This window comes from Callithrix jacchus, chromosome 11 (genome assembly GCF_049354715.1).
Source record: "Callithrix jacchus isolate 240 chromosome 11, calJac240_pri, whole genome shotgun sequence".
In the NCBI taxonomy this organism is placed as follows: Eukaryota; Metazoa; Chordata; class Mammalia; order Primates; family Cebidae; genus Callithrix; species Callithrix jacchus.
In genome coordinates, this window is record NC_133512.1 from 3,633,317 (window position 1) to 3,650,442 (window position 17,126).

General features: G+C 46.2%; 1 protein-coding gene across 1 annotated transcript in view; it reads left to right on the plus strand.

Annotated features, from left to right (window-relative positions):
• NPSR1 (neuropeptide S receptor 1) overlaps positions 1-16,524 on the plus strand; it is a 179,278-nt gene extending 162,754 nt beyond the window's left edge. The window contains exons 7-9 of the mRNA XM_002751323.6: positions 10,845-10,931; positions 14,636-14,816; positions 16,028-16,524. Coding sequence (XP_002751369.3) covers positions 10,845-10,931; positions 14,636-14,816; positions 16,028-16,118 — 359 coding nt within the window. The 3' untranslated portion in view covers positions 16,119-16,524. The remainder of the gene's footprint in view (positions 1-10,844; positions 10,932-14,635; positions 14,817-16,027) is intronic.
• The last annotated feature ends 602 nt before the right edge of the window (positions 16,525-17,126 follow it).

Sequence of the window (17,126 nt, forward strand, 5' to 3'; positions counted from 1 at the left end):
GGGGGACATTGGGCCTGACCAAGCTATGCCAGCAGAGAGTTAGCCTTTGAGCTAGGACCCAAGGGTTACCCCAGCCTTAGGTCTGGCAGAGAAGCACCTTGGAGGACACAGATATGAAAAGAGAGACTGTCCAAGGAGCACATCACACCTTCAGCAAGGATGAGGATCGTCTTTCTTTTTACTTGAATTTTCAGATGCGTAAAGCTGCCATCTGTTCGTACAAAACTCTTGGACCCTAAGCCAGTACAGGCACAGTGGTCCATGCTTTCCCAGCTGCTCTGACATACCAGTTCAAACCAGATCAAGCCTAAGACCACCTACTACAACCCTTCCCCAAATTCCTTCTCAGTAAACCTGAATGCCGAGCATCTTGTATGCAATAGACTCTGAGCCCTGGAAGCCTGCCCTGTTCCCAGGAAAATACTACTGGACCTGACTAAGGTCAACCTGGAGAAGACACAGCAAATCAAAGGGCCACAAGAAGAAAGCGCCTCTAGTTTTCTGTTTATTAGAATGGGATCGCTCTGCAGAAGGAGACTGGTTCCGCTCAGCTTCCACACCCCTCCCATTCCTTGTGCGCGCACACACACACACAACACAGGCACATACACACATATACACACCTTCACACACTCAGTCTCACACACACTAACAATGCATACTCTCACCTGTACGCACATACACAACAAGCTATAGCACAAATATCTGGAATAAAAAGCTGCTTTGTGTTCCAGATGTGCCACTGACAGCTGGGCCGCCTGGCAGTCATGTAATCCCTGGGTTCCAAGACGTCAAAACAAGTGGATAGACTGGATTCTCCCTAAGCCCTCCTCTTTTCAGACTGTGAGCTAAACTTTTATTGGACCGAGACAGATCTTTTTCTCTCCTCTTAAAGCTGCTTTTCCCAATAAGATTGTGAGGCCACCACGAGGATACACAAGTATTATTGCTCATTGATAACCTGTGTCTCTTCCCTAGAAGAATGAGTAGACATGTATAAGTCTGGGTTCTTCACCTGAATTCAGTTCAATTCTGCTGTGCTCTTCTGCACGTCAGGAGTGGCACAAGGGACTGGGGATGGCAAATGAGTGAATAGCACAACAGTCTAGGGCCTTGGGTCTTGGCCCTGGCTGCACAGTACAGCTGTCTGGGGTTTTAAAATGCGCCAAACTCCAGACACCATTTCCTGAGAGATTCTGATTCACTCCATCTGGAGTGGGGCATGGACATCATTATTTCAGAAAAGCTCTTTCGGAATTTTCAATGTGCACCTGGTCCAGTGGGACACACAGTCACAGGTGGCAGACCTTCACACTGACTAACCAGGGTAACCAAGAGATGCGCTGAGGCTGCTTGGAAGTTTTGAACCCACGAAGACCCAGTCATTCAGCCTGGGGCTAATCCCAGCCCCCGTGCAGATCCTAGCGCTTCCCCTTCACTGGCACAGTCTCCACACCCTGGTTTTTCTAGAAGAGCAAGAGCAATCAGAGAGACTAAACACAGGTATATTCATTCTATTCAGTGCAGTTGGCTTTGGTTAGAGGTTAGAACGTTCCTCTGAAACAACGTGGATGAAGTCATCCTTCCTCTATCAGATATCAAATAAATGCAATAAGTACTGTAATTATAATACCATAATCATTGAAAGAGAATTATATGGACAGGGACATCCAATAAAACAGAAATGCTAAAGAAAATCTCAGACAGTTAGAATGCGATGAAGTATTTTGAACTGATAGAGAAATAGAAACTGTTTAATTACTAGTGTTGAGACAACTGCCCATATGGAAAAATCATATAGTAAATTGTTATATCATATGCTACAAGGAAATATATCCCTTATGAAAGGAATAACAAAAGAAAGAGTGAGAAGAAAGAAAGAGAAGGAAGGAAGGGAGGGAGGGGTGAGGGGTGAGGGGTGAGGGAGGGAGGTGGGGGGAAGATGGGGAGAGGGAGAGAGAAAGAAAAGGAAGGAAGGGGGAGGGAGGGAGGTGGGGGAAGATGGGGAGAGGGAGAGAGAAAGAAAGAAAAGGAAGGAAGGGGGAGGGAGGGAGGTGGGGGAAGATGGGGAGAGGGAGAGAGAAAGAGAAAGGAAAAAAGTATAAGAAATGTTGTTTATAATCAGGAAAAACTGGAAAGATCTGAACACCCTATAATGAGGGACTGAGTATAATAATGATATAGCCATACAGTTAAATACTACAGCTCTAAAAATTCTTTTATAGAGTATACTTATTGCCACAGAAATATTTCTCTAATATATTAGGTTAAGAAAAAGAAAGCAGTATGGTATCCCTTTCGTAAATATGTGTACATAGGCACGTATTTATCAACACGTACATGTATTTATAAAAAGGGATGCCACGCTTTATAGAATATACATGTGCGTTTACAGATAGATGACAGCTAGAGAGAGAGAGATGGAAGATGTCAAGAAGCTAAATGTTGTCAATGTTATTGAGATTATCTCTGAGTGGTGGAATTTTAGTTGATTTTTATTTTCTTCTGTTCTCCACTTAACTATATTTTAAAGTTTTCTACAATTACCTGTATCATATCATTGAAACAGTAACCCTGTGGCCCTTTAGCCTGAGTAAACAGCCAATATTATTCTAGATGTATAGATATGTATGTTCATTTTTTAAAGCCATCAACTCAGCGCCCACAAACGCATACATTTGCAAAGCACTTCTCTGAGTAAACGTCATGCTCAGGCCCTCCAAGGCCCACTCAAGGCCATCGTCCATTTGTCTCTCAACACAGGCTGACAGGACAGAGGGAGCAGCTCCCGTCAGCCATGCTGGGTCCCGGCAGCCATGCTGGGTCCCTTCCATGTGTTCTTCCGTAACCCAGTTCCTGTTTGTCCCATTTCAGCCAGTGCCCATTGCCCATTTAACCCACCTCCCATTTGAGAATACTGCACTGGCAGTGAGATGCACTTTTTTCCCCTAAACTGGAAATGGATTAATACACAGTTCCAGGTGGTGGTAACTGTCTCTCACAGACAGATGACGGGCTCAAAGGTTAAGCAGTTTGCCTGTTTTCACAGGTAGCACGTGACACAACCGGTATTCGGATGCACACATATTGAATGCACACATAAAGGCAGGACTTTCTAAAAATTAAAAACACAAACTCAGGGTCTTGGGTGTGGCTTCCCCTCCAGGGCACTTCCTCCAGAGCTCTGCCTTCAGAGAGCTATTCCTACCTCATCTCCTGAAGGTTTTGTTTTGATATATTTAAAATCTAAAGGCTGAGTCATGACTAGCAGCGTGGAGACCAACTTTGTGGAGGTAGCCGAGGTCTTCCTGTACTTTCAGATGAATCAGATTGGTGTATACCCCTGTCTTGTGATTTCTGCCAGTTCTGTGGGTCTGACATGCTCCTCGCCGCCTATCCCTCTTAGCACTCACTCTCACTGTCTCACCTCCTACAGCTCTCCTGTTCCCTCCACAGCAGCACCGCCCTTGCTCACCACCTTCCTCAGCATGCCTCTCCCAAGGGCGGCTGAGCTCCAGGCTCTCTCCAGAGCTCCATGTCTCCTGCTACTACATAAGCCAGTCCTTACACTCTTGGGTTCCCCTGACTTCCAGCCCTTGAAATTGTACAAAGCCACTTAGAGCTCTGTTTCCCACTGACAAACAGTATGCCATTACTCCCTCCCAAAGGTAGAAATGGCTGCCACCAGTTTTTGTTCTGGTATATAATTTTGTATCTCCATTATATCTATTTTTTAGTTACCATAAGTGACCTCATCCTGGAATGAGGGCAGCTTGTATTCTCAAAAGCTCATATACTCTCTATATCTTATTCATAAATGAAACGCGGTTGATTTTCCATCTGTCATTACAGCCAAGCAGCTCTGGAGTTGGCAGGTAAATGAGATCTCCAGCTGTGTCCGCATGCCAGGATTATTGCTTATCAACAAGGGGACATTAGCCATGATTACTGTGAACAGAAGCTCGTTTTGTAAACACTGGCCGAAAAACTCAAGCCATCCTTAGTGCAGGAACCACTCTTCTTGTTGACAAATATGTCTTTTTCTCCCACTTAAAGGCTGACAGGAAAAGAAAAAGCATTGTACTGTAAATAACCTAAAGACTTTCCCATTAACAAACGTGGAGGGCAAGACGTGGAGGAGATGGGGTTCCCAATCTTGTATGTTATCGTTCATAAATGAGCACATTCTTGATGTCCAGGAGGACCTACTTCTGCAAAATAGAACATTTACTGCATAAGAGCAGTTAGGCAGGTGTGCCCATGGAACAGACAAAGTATAACGTATCTCATTATAACCAGGTCTAACAATTATGGCTTGGTAGATATGATCCATGCTATATCCAAATCTCATGTTTCTAATTAAATGAGGCACAATGGAGTGCAGAAAGACGCTACAGATTAGGAGTTGGGTTAGGGCCCTATCCACTTTGTAGCTTAAAAAAACTAAACGAAGTCCATTAACTGCTCTCCATATCGGCTTCTTCATCAGTAACTGTGAATAAAATGACTTCTCTACAATTAATTACATTTAATAAAAGATGTGCCAGAAAAACATAAAGATACAAATAAATGAAGATTAGGACGTGTTCGTGCATAAGATTCAATGTTATAAAGATGTCGAATCTCCCCAGCTGATCTACAAGTTAATAAAGTTCCAATCAAAATTGAGTTGAAACATTTTATTGAACTTGACAAGCCTATTTTAAAATGTACATGGAAAATTCAATAGCCAAGAGTAGCCAAGACATTCCTAGAGATGCAGAACAAGGTGGAGAAAGTTTGGTTTACCAAATATTGAAATGCATTATAAAGTCAGAGTGTGGTATTGGCACAACAGATGAATGGAAACCTCAGTTTCCATGCCACCTGCTGCCTGCCCCAGAATCCAATGCCACATGTTTCAGGTTTTCATTAAGACAGCACTGCATATGAGGTACCAATTTCTACTTTAGTAAGACAAACACTAGCAGCTGTGTAAACCCAAAATATCAGTAGCCTTAACCACATAGAGGTTTATGTCTTTTTTTTTTTTTTTTTTTTTTTGAGACGGAGTTTCGCTCTTGTTACCCAGGCTGGAGGGCTGGAGTGCAATGGCACGATCTCGGCTCACAGCAACCTCTGCTTCCTGGGTTCAGGCAATTCTCCTGCCTCAGCCTCCCGAGTAGCTGGGATTATAGGCACGCGCCACCATGCCCAGCTAATTTTTTGCATTTTTAGTAGAGACGGGGTTTCACCATGTTGACCAGGATGGTCTCGATCTCTTGACCTCGTGATCCACCTGCCTCGACCTCCCAAAGTGCTGGGATTACAGGCTTGAGCCACCACACCTGGCCAGAAGTTTATGTCTTAATTAAAATCCAGCTGGCAATAAAGACCAGAGGGAAAGGCATTGTTCGACATGGTCATTCAGAAATTCAAGCAGATGGAGATTCTGCCATGCTTAACAGAGGACGGTTAAGTTACCCCTCAGCACCTCCCTCGGGCCGGCAGGGATGGGGGAAGAAAGAGGGTGGAGGACTGCTCAGGAGAGGTGTCTGAGCCAGGTTTGGGGATGGTAGACATTGACTCTTCCCAGCATCCCTTAGGCAGATCCTTGTCACATGACTACACACTGGTGGGAGGCAGGCTGGGAATTGAAGTCTAGTTGTGTGCCTTGGGGACACAGGAATGGGTTTGGTGAACAGTGCATCTCTCTTTGCATAGCTATGTTAGGCTGTCAGGGCTCCTGCTTCTGCCTGAGCCAAGGTGCTGAGGTACAGAAAGGGCTATCTGGCGAGTTAGATGAAATCTTCTCATATCTAGCTATGATTTACGGTTGGATCTGGACTAAAAACCTCCTGAAAAGAAACTCAAAATGCTTTCCTACTTGAAGGTTCAGAGATATGCAGGCATGCCCACTGAATGGGGAGAGAGGGAGCACCTCAGATGACAAGAAAAAGTAAGATTCCTGAGCATGAACACATTCTGGAGAATATGGAGTCAGGCACAATGAGTGCCTCAGGGTCAAAAAAATGTAAGTTCTGGGTCACAGAAGAGCATTCCCACCTAACCACTCTGGCCACTCGTCAGTATCTAGGGAGGAAAGCATTGTGTGTGGAAGGGCTAAAGAAGCTGAAATCCCTAGGGGTTCAAGCAAGTCTAGTGTAGTCCCCTGGAATAGCACAGCACAGAGGAGTGAGGCCATTTCCTTGTTTCCTGGCAGAAGAACTTGGACAGCAGGTATCCCAGGGAAGAGCAGTGGTGCTGAATAGTCCACAGCCCTGGGACAGAACTGAGGCCCTGACAGGTGGAGCAGAAGAGCAAAGCAATTGCCCAAGGTCAAAGAAGACTCACAACGTGGCTTAGAAATGACTGTGGCTGTGGAGCCTCTGGTGCCCAGCCGGAGCCCCTCAGGAGGCCGTCACTGGCAAAGAGGAGGTCTGGGCGAAGGGGCCTGGGGCAGCCCAGGGCAGCTGCAGGGAACCTAGAAAGCAGGATCCAGACGGCGTCACCACAGAGGCACAGGCAGTAGCCCGGGTGGATCCTGGAACACTCTGAGACACCTCCTTGGGTCTACCAGAAAAACTAGAGGAACGGAAATAGCCTGGGAAGAAACTGACTGCAGTCCGCAGCTGAGCAGATGAGACCTAATACGCCGAAGCACTGAACTGATGATTTCAGGCAGTATTCACGCCATGTCTGTAAAGAGCATGTTACTGTTCAAGGTGAATTTCGAATTTTAAATTGGAAATCAGGAAAAACTGCTAAAAATACGTTGAAGTTTTTAAAAATCAACCTAACATACAGAAAATTTCTAACCTAGGAAGCACATTGATTTTAAAATATTGCCAGTGAGACTTCCTTGTTTATAAAGAAATCACCTGCACTCCTTATAGGTCCACAGATGAATTCCCCCCACCACTTCCCAGAAACCAATTCTACTTGCATTTGAAATCCCAAGGTACCAATTCCTCCCACTCCAGGTACTCAGCCTCTATGAAGAATGGGTTCCCAGCAGCTCTGTAAGAGGCCTGCGGCCTTGGGAAGGTGAGGAGCCAGAAGTGGCCATTTGGAGACTAAATTTTCAGCATGGGCCCCCATTAGGGATGTACCCTGGAACTGAAACAGCCCACATCAGTGTGCTTCTTCCAGTCCCAAATCAAATGGACCTGCCAACTTCAGGCTACCCAAGTTATTAATGCACAGTGACAGCAGAATTGAACTGCTTTTCACTGCAGCTCAGCGCCAAGGCCTGAGTAGAAATAATCCTTTTATCTCCCAATAAAGGAGAATTACCGGCATCTTGTAGCCCAGCTCTCTCTGAAGAGCCATCTTTAGAAGCCAGAGGCTTTGCATTTCCTGGAATGGTCAGATTAAAGATGCTTTTCCCTGATCTCTGGGCAGGTAGTTGATTATATTGTCACCCCGTTGCCCTGTGGAAAGCACTGCAAGCTTCCATTTTAAAGAGATTTCAGAGCACAAAATGTCATTCTCAAAAACTTTTCTGAAAGACCAACTTAGCCTGCAGAGCCATACTGTTTAGGGGCCAGCTGTTGCCTAGGAACAGCCAGTGGGGACATTCTGAAAGAATATCATTTGGTCTGCTGTCTTCTTTACTTGCCCCCCATGGGAATAATCTCACCCTGATCATTTTCTGCTTTACATAATTCTTACACAGATACCAACCTTGTATAATAGACAATCAAATGTAGTCATCCCTTCTGTTCACTTCCATAAAGTTGGCTCACCTTCCACCTGAAATACTGTTGAAACTGCATCCGTCTCTACTGATGGCACATCCGACATCCCCAGCATGGGGCTTGGCTCCTTGAATACATTATTTTATGTTAATCTTCAAAGTAACTCTGCGAATTAGGTGTTCTACGCCTCGATTTTTAAATGGAGAAACTGAAGCTGGGAACTTTAGACAATCTGCCTAAGGTTACACAGTTAGTAGGTGGTAGAGACGGAAGGTGCATATTCCAGTCTGATCTTACAGCCTGTGTCCTTCCCAAGATCCCATCCTGGAAATCAAGGTTTCTCGCCCTTGACACCTTTGGCATTTTGGACGGGATAATTCTTTGTTGTAGGGGCTGCCCTGTGCATTGAAGGATGTTTGTCAACATTCCCGGCTTCTGCCCACTAGACACCAGTAGCACACACGCACATACAACTGTGATACCCAAAGATGTGTCCCTTGCCGAAAGTTCCCTGTAAAGCAAGATCACCTAGTGGAGAATCACTGCTCTAAATGTTCTGAAGCATTTGCTTTCTTACAGAGCTGAGGTTTCATGGTCCCAGGAAATGCACAGAATGATTTGAAGACCCTAAATATTATTTAGGAGGGTATGCTTTAAGAAATATTATTAATTATAATAAGCATTTTAGGCTGGGTGCGGTGGCTCAAGCCTGTAATCCCAGCACTTTGGGAGGCCGAGGCGGGTGGATCATGAGGTCAAGAGATCGAGACCATCCTGGTCAACATGGTGAAACCCCGTCTCTACTAAAAATACAAAAAATTAGCTGGGCATGGTGGTGCGTGCCTGTAATCCCAGCTACTCAGGAGGCTGAGGCAGGAGAATTGCCTGAACCCAGGAGGCGGAGGTTGCGGTGAGCCGAGATCACACCATTGCACTCCAGCCTGGGTAACAAGAGCGAAACTCCATCTCAAAAAAAAAAAAAAAAAAAAAAATAAGCATTTTAGCTATTTGCACCTAAAGAGTCCCTATTCCTGTTACTCTTGAAAATCATCTGTCCTCTGCGGTGAGTAAATGTTCACAAACACCCAGAAGCTTCAATGGACTGCTGCCACCTCAGGAGTTCCACCCAAACTCCTCACAAAGACATTTGAGGCCTCCCCAGTTTGTCTTCAGTCCTCTTCTCCGCTCTCAAACCCCACACATTTGCAGGCTCCAGCCAAGCAATATGACTCACTGTGGTTAAAACGCATCCTACATCTTCTTGTTCCATGTCTTGGCTGAGGATGTTCACTCTCTGCTTCCACCTCCCCCAATCCCACGCTGCACCCTGCCTTTGTTTTGGAACCCTTCTTATGTCATTTGAGTTCACCTGATGCTCTCTGCCTCTCCCACACAGCCTCACCAGCACAGCGGTGCAGGGATGGGTCTCTCCTCTGTCCACAGTTGGTTTCCATCTGTCTTAGTCCATTTTCTGATGCTATAACAGAATACCACAGGCTGGGAACTTTATTTCTTTTTAAGAGATTTATTTGGTTTATGGTTCTAGAGGCTGGGAAATCCAAGAGCAGGGTGGCTGCAGCTGGCAAGGGTCATCCCATGGCACAAGACAGAGGGTGAAAGTGAGCACACAAGAGATAGAAAGTCAAGCCAAACTCGTCCATTTCATGAGAAGCCCACTTCCACAATAATAGCAATAATCTATTCGTGAGGGCCCTGGTGGCCTAATCACCTCTCAAGGACTCTACCTCCCAATACTGTTACAATGACAATTGAATTTAAATATGAGTTTTGGCAGAGACATTCAAACCACAGCAGCATCTCTCTCATCTCAACCGGTTTTATGGAGAGTGTGGTCTTGTACACTGGATTGAAAATTCTTAGAGAACAAGAACTCTATTTCAGCCCTTCTAGTCAGTCCTTATCTCTTAGCAGATATGCTATGCTTGTGGGGTTGGGCAAGATCAGATTGGAGGTGGGATTGAATGAATATTGCAAATATGTAAACATCTGACTGGTTTCCATGGGCATTAAAATAAATTTCAAACGTGAGAGCCGCGCGGGGCAGGAGGACAATGGTGCACAGCAGACTGCCTTTCTAGTGCACAGCTACCCTGCTCCGTGTGACATGCATGCACTGGGTGGGCCTCTGACCAAGGCCACCACTGGGTTTGTGCCCATTGAGCCTCACTGGGTGGCTCCTGGCTGAGAGGTGTGTGGCCTGGCATCCTCTTCATATTTCCCTCACTGAATATGTGCCCTAGGCAGGCCTGCGCTTATCAGAGGAAGTGTCCTTTTTCTGAATTTTCACAAAGGTGGCATATGGGCTGGTGGAAGCCCTGACAGTAAAAACTCTTCCATGAGGAAAAGGACACTGCATCTGACATTTTTATCCCCAAATTTACAGGTAACCACTCCTTTAACTAAGGGCTGTGGCATTGGGTCCTGCCTAGCCTAATCCTATCCCCTTGTTTTACTGCCACTTAACTGACGAGAGGTGGATATTGTTTATTGATTCGTTCAACACATTTGTATTAGTCGTTCATATGTGTATAGGCTACAGGAGCACAGAAAACAAAGCCCCTGCCCTCATCAAGCTTGTATTCTAGTGGATTCTTGTATTCACCCCTCAGTGGTCAGCATCAGACAGCAGCCCACATATGAACAAAAGAATGTCCAGGCTGCTACTTTGGAGAGTTCTGATACCCCTAGACTGAGCTTTGCTTGAGAGTGCTTTTTTGACCAATGTGTTTGTCTGGGGCAGCCATTTTAGAAAATAATTTTGCCCAGGTTGCTAAAGTGGCCACACGGGTGTCTCAGCATAGCCAGGGCTCAGAGGATAGTGCTCCTCAGGGAAGGGCTCAGTTCCTACGTGGTCACATGCTCTAATTCCAGCTACAACTAGCTCAGGCCATCTGACCAAGATTCTCGAGAGAGTCTGAGTATTCCATAGCATTTGCATATACTATTAAGGTGTAAACTGAGCATTCTCTAGAAAGCAGCCCAGAACTATCTTTAAGAATTTCCAAGGGCCATCTGGGCATAAGTGCACAGGATATAAGTGAAAACTGGAGAACTGGAGTCTAACCTTTAGTGTTCCTATTGGCAGAAACAGACACTGTCACATCTTGAACACTTCTCCTTACTATTCCCCTCTTGTATCTACAGATGGGAAACTGTGCAGCCGCTACAACCGAGGACCCATTTCAAAGGCGAAACTCAAGGCTATCAAGTACAGCATCGTCATCATTCTTGGTAAGCAACGTCCCTTCTTGAGCTGTAAAGTGGTATGAGCATCCGAAAGCAGGCTTGCTCCTGGACCTGGTGGCAGAAAGGAATTTGTCGGTGGGCACTTCTACAGTGGTCTGAATGGAAAGGAATGTGTGGAACCCATCAGGCCATCCACGGTTCTTTCAAAGGCTGAAACTTGGTTCCTAATCCCTCTCCTTATGAATACAGCTGCCTGCCAAGGCCATGGGTTGAATGATTTGGAGAAAATCTGATTAGGACCTAACTAGCTGGAGGGGATGCTCACAGCACCTGCTAACTCAGTTACCTCCTTTAAGACACACTCTTCCCCAGGGCTGGAGTTCATGAGCAAAAAGAAGGCAGAAGTGGCTTTCCATGTCTTCTGAACATTTAATGTCAGGGTCACTACGAATTCCTCCCCGATGGCACCTTACCCGCCCTTCCACCCTCCTGTCTTCTGCCCTTTCTTTTTCCTTTCTCTCTACTCTTAAGCCCCATAAAGTCGCCTTGCACCATCGCCTGTCTGAAATACTCTGCTCTCCAGTGGTGACCTGGCATACTTCCAAACCTCATTTGTTCCCCAACAATGCCACCTCCCTGAGGGCTCCATGACTAGTCTTTTTAAATATCCTTTCTCTAGTCTTTACTCTGCCTTATTTTTCTTCTTGTTTCTACCCGGCACTATAGGATATGGACTGATTTTCTTATTGTTTATCTCCCAGGCTGGAGTAATAAATTTATGAGGGCAATTACTTTGACTTTTGTGTGACTTACATTATCATCAAGACCTAAAATAGTGTCCCCCACACACTGCTCAACTAACATTTGTTAAATGAATGAATGAGTGCATACAAATATGCAGGAAGGAAAGAATTGGTGCTATTTTCTTTTTTATTCATCTTAAATACCCACTACTTGCCCCTCTGTCAACTCTTGGAAGCCCCGAGGAAGCATAGGTCTCCATTAGCTGCATGTCAAAGCACCAGAACAGTCTTCTCACCTTTCTAAAACACAACTGCAAAATGCCAAACAGACCACACGCAGCATGACTCAGCCAGCAGGACGTGGGCACCAAACAACACTGCAGGCGGAACTGGGATAAAACATATACAACCCACCAGGCCTCGAAACTTTCTCAGCGGCTTCTGAAGTAGATCAAAGACTCCTCTGCCTTCCCAGATAGTCGGAACCACAGAGGCACGTTCCCTGGTTGTTGAGTTGGAAGACGTATGCTGACAAGTGTGTCCCAGAGCCAGCATAGCCCTTCGTCATCAGCAGCCATACTCCCAGGCCCTGTGGGATCCCTTCAGTCAGCAAGCAGGGACACCCACTAGAGGCTCAGCAAGTGTCGTCAGCCCCGTCAGACCAAAAGGGCCCTTTCTATAGCAAACACTTTGTAACGTCCCTTTCCCATCTTGAAATAAAATGCATACTTATACCACCTACCATGGTAACTAAAAATATTAGGCCAGGCATGGTGGCTCATGCCTGTAATCCCAGCACTTTGGGAGGCTGAGGCCGGCGGATCACAAGGTCAGGAGTTTGAGACCAGCCTGACCAATATGGTGAGACCCTGTCTCTACTGAAAATACAAAACTTAGCCAGACACGATGGCATGCGCCTGTAGTCGCAGCTACTCGGGAGGCTGAGGCAGGAGAGTCACTTGAATCGGGAAAGTGGAGGTTGCAGTGAGGTGAGATTGCACCACTGAGCTCCAGCCTGTGTGACAGAGCGAGACTCTGTCTCAAAAAAAAACAAAAAAGTTGCCCCCAAAATAATATAAAGGTAATATAAAGGAGGAATAAAAATATAATCTATAATAAAACAATACAATTTTTGTTAATTAAAATTTATTCTAATTTTAATATGTAAAAGCGTAAGCACAGCTACACTAGAAGAGTAAGGAAGTGGCGATCCCTACACCCGGACGTAGTAACGGCTGTGAATGGAAAGCAATACAGGTGTATTTTCATGGAGATGTAAAGAAACGTAAGCAGCATTGCTGTCAGTGGCTTGATTTTCTGAGCTGCAAAAAAAAAATCCCTGTAAGTTGTTGAATTAAACAAAGTAATCTTTCCTCCATTTGGAACAGAATTGCATGTCTAGAAAATTCCGTATTTGTTTAAAATATCTGTGTTTATGTGTAAAACAAAGTCAGGTCCCCACATGGACGTCTAGTAGGGCATTCACCGTAGATACAAATGTTTGCTGGCTGGGCTGCCTGTACCATGCCAGAGGACTGGCATCCCTGTGACAACTAGAATCTGCCAACCTCACATACACACACAAGCACACACACCAGCACACGAGGCCATTTGCCCCCTTAGTGCCCCAGACACTTTCAGTGCCAACATCTGAGTTAATTAACCAGGATGCAGAACACCCAGTGGGCTTTGCGTTGGAACTGCTCCTCTTCAACACATTGCCAAGGTCCGGGATCAAGAAGGGAACCATGAGTCGGTTTATTATTCCAAAATTCCCCAACAAGTTACAGAATCCGCATTGCAGAGTTGTGGAGGAAAGCTTGTCCCCGCATGCAGAAAGCCGAGGAAGCCAAACTTCTACTCTGAGAAAAAATTCTACGGATGAGAAAGTGGGAGAAGGAGAGTGGAGGACACATGGTGAGAAGATGAGAGAGGCGTGTTGTCCAGTCAGCTTGCGAGTGTTTAGCTCTGTGTAGTAATCTGTGCCCTCCAGAGGAAAATGAAAGAGAGAAGTTTATTAGAAGGAATTGGCTCAGGTGATCACTGAGGCTGAGACTTCCCAAGCTATGCAGTTGACAGCTGGACACCCAATGGTGTAGGTTCTAGTCCAAGTCTGAGTAGACAGGATGGTGTACTTTTCAGTGTGATTCCAAGTATGAGGGAAGGGGAAGGCCAATGTCCTGGCTCAAAGACAGGCAAGCAGAGTGAATTTTCTCTCTTAACGTTTGTCCGCGACCCAAACCTGCAACACATTGGATGGGGCCTGCACGCAGGGAGGGCAATCTGCTTTTCTCACTCTACCAGTTCAGGTGTTCCTCTCATCCAGAAACATCTTCATATGCACCCAGAATAGTGTTTAACCGAATCACTCCACACCCCAGTCAAGAAGTCTCAAAATTAACCACCATGTTCTAATCCCCACCTTTCATCCATTTGAGAATTTAGAGCCAAACAAAATTAGGGTCTCACATAAACCAGTGGATTTAGAGAAGGGTATTGTGTGGATGTTTTCTGGAGAGACCAACTTAGAGGTGAAGAAAAACCGAAAACAGTGTGATTAAACCGGGCGGTGCTTTGAAAAGATTGTCATCACCCTTCTCCCTCCACAACCCAAAACCTGTAGTCACTATGTGGTCCAAATGCTTCCTGCCCTTCTGTCTTTTCCTAGAGAGTCTTCAAAGTATTTTGCTGTTTTTTCCTGATCCCTGTGTTGGATGAGGGGCTCTGTTCCTGAGGTGTCTATAACGAATCCACAACAGTAGAATTCTTTACCAACAGGGAAGCTCTGCGACCTTTGCTCAGTCTTAGGAACATGTCTGCAAGATGTGTCCATATGTATGTGTGTATGTGTTTAAGTGAATAGGACATCCATGCTCTAAACAGCATGTAACCTCAGTTTTTCTGAGAAATCCCAGACCCCAAAGAACCTCCAGGTAAAAGTCCAGTCAGGACCAACCAGAAAGACCTGCTGCCTGCCGTGGTGCTGATGGCTCTCTTCCCCCGCAGCCTTCATCTGCTGTTGGAGCCCATACTTTCTCTTTGACATTCTGGACAATTTCAATCTCCTTCCGGACACCCAGGAGCGTTTCTATGCCTCTGTGATCATTCAGAACCTGCCGGCATTGAATAGCGCCATGAACCCCCTCATTTACTGTGTCTTCAGCAGCTCCATCTCCTTCCCCTGCCGGTAAGGGGAGCTCTTGCATGAGTCAGACACCCTGATGGCCACTGCACTGGGATTCCACCAACACGTGGGTTTCTCATGTCCAAGCTCTCCGGTAGGTTACAGAATGCCCCCCAACAACCTTTTTTTTTTTTCTTTTTAGACAGAGTCTCGCTCTGTTGCCAGGCTGGAGTGCAGTGACATGATCTCAGCTCACTGCAGCCTCTGCCTCCCAGGTTCAAGTGATTCTCCTGCCTCAGCCTCCTCAGTAGCTGGGACTGACTGCAGGTGAATGCCACCATGCACCACTAATTTTTGTATTTTTAATAGGGACATGGTTTCACAATGTTGGCCAGGATGGTCTTGATCTCTTGACCTCGTGGTCCACCCACCTCGGCCTCCTGAAGTGCTGGGATTACAAGCGTGAGCCACCGCACCCAGCCAGAATCCTCCCTTTATAGATGAGGGGCTTGAGACTCAGAAAGATTCCACGAATGTGACTGATTTAAACCCTGGCCCAGGCCGCGGCCAGCGTGCTTTTTCTTACACCACAACCCCTCCTCTAGCAAGCACCTTAATCATGACACATCTGGAAGACCATGCTTTGTTCAAAGCGTCTTCACGTGAATTACCTCAATACAATTCTACGGCAATAACAGAACATGGAGCCTTATCACCATTTTACAGATAAACAAAGTAAGTCTTACGGGTTTACTGACATCATGAAGGTTATGTGAATAATTAGCAGCAGAGCTGAAATCAAATCCGTCCCACAGCTATTGTCATTCTGCTGTTTCTCAGCTGTTTTCCTGCATAAGCCACAGAGGGTAGGTGGAGAATTCCATATGAGACACAAGAGGAGAGCGATCTCAGTCTTGGGCGTCATGCCGGTGGTTGAGATTTACATCTTGCCACTGCTCAGTCATCGTGATGTGCGACCTTGGGCAAGTTAGTTAACCTAATAAACCTCATTTCTTCATCTGTAAAATGGGGCTAGCAGCACCGTCTACCTGTTGGCCTGTGATGTCGCTGTCCTCTGGGGTCTGGTGCTGCCCGGTGGGAAGGAGAACTGTGAGTCATTAAGAAGGAAGGTCAGGGTATTACATGTAAAGTGCCTGGCACAGTTTTGTCTGATCTTTAATACATTTTTTATAACTATTGTCTCCTAACATGTCTACTCTCCTTTTCATTAGGTCAAATTATTTCCCGCGCTGCTTCATTTTCACTTTCTCCAGGGAGCAAAGATCACAGGATTCCAGAATGATGTTCCGGGAGAGAACCGAGAGGCGTGAGATGCAGATTCTGCCCAAGCCAGAGTTCATGTAGACCCCGGGGCAGTACCAGTGCTAGGCTGAGCACCGTCAGCTCTCCCAGGTCGCTGTCACCCGCTTGGGCACATGCATGGAACCTGAGCCGACTTCACCCACCCTCGTCATCACCTGGGAGACGCACAAGACAAATGTTCTATTGAGTCCATGCGCTGCATTAAGTATTGGCCAACACGAACTCCCCAGTTATTCATGCCAGCCAGGAAGGAAACGCCTTCCCTCCCCACCATTCCCAGTCCTCTTTCCCACCAGCCAGCACCTGAATCCAGTGAACACAGGCATCGGTGGCCCAGGGTCCTGGCTTGGAGCCAGTGAGTAGACAGGCAAGCAGAAGGGACAAAAGTAGCAGGGTTATGCGTGAATCTTCTCACTACAATACAAGAAGAAAATAAAATACTTAATTAAGCCTAGACTTTTTGCCCGGTTTTGGATTGGAGGTTCAGTGCTTGTAGCCAAGGAAGTGTTTGTCCTTGAAATGCCAACACATTCATTTTCAGGTATTGGCGCTTTGTACCTCTTCTGCAGATCGCCTTGGTTTGCCGCTGAGTGTGCTGGCAGCAGGCAAGTGCATCTCCATCAACAACTGATTTGTGGAAAGGGCACGCTGTTGGCCCTCCCGAACGAGGTCGAACAAAGGGATACTGGCTCGGATAGAAAACAAGTTGTGTTGAAAAGCCATGGACCCCTGACTTCCAGCCTCTGAGAGCTGGTCCCTAGAACACACATGTCCTTGAGGCTTTCTGAGACCTCTTGCTCTGTATTCAACACTTGGGCCACTCTGGGCTCCATCCCTCACACCTCAAGAACAAGTCTTCCCCTTCTTAACTACCTGGACCCTCTCTTTCGTTGGGAGCTGGGTTCCTGTGGCTTTTCCAGGCTCCATGTTTCGCTAAGCTCTTCATCGTTTTTGCTTGTCACATCCTTTGTCTAGCACCTCGGCCGGGAAGCGCTGGTGGGGCTTATTTTGACAGGTCTGGAGTATGGCACTTACGAGCATAATCCAAGT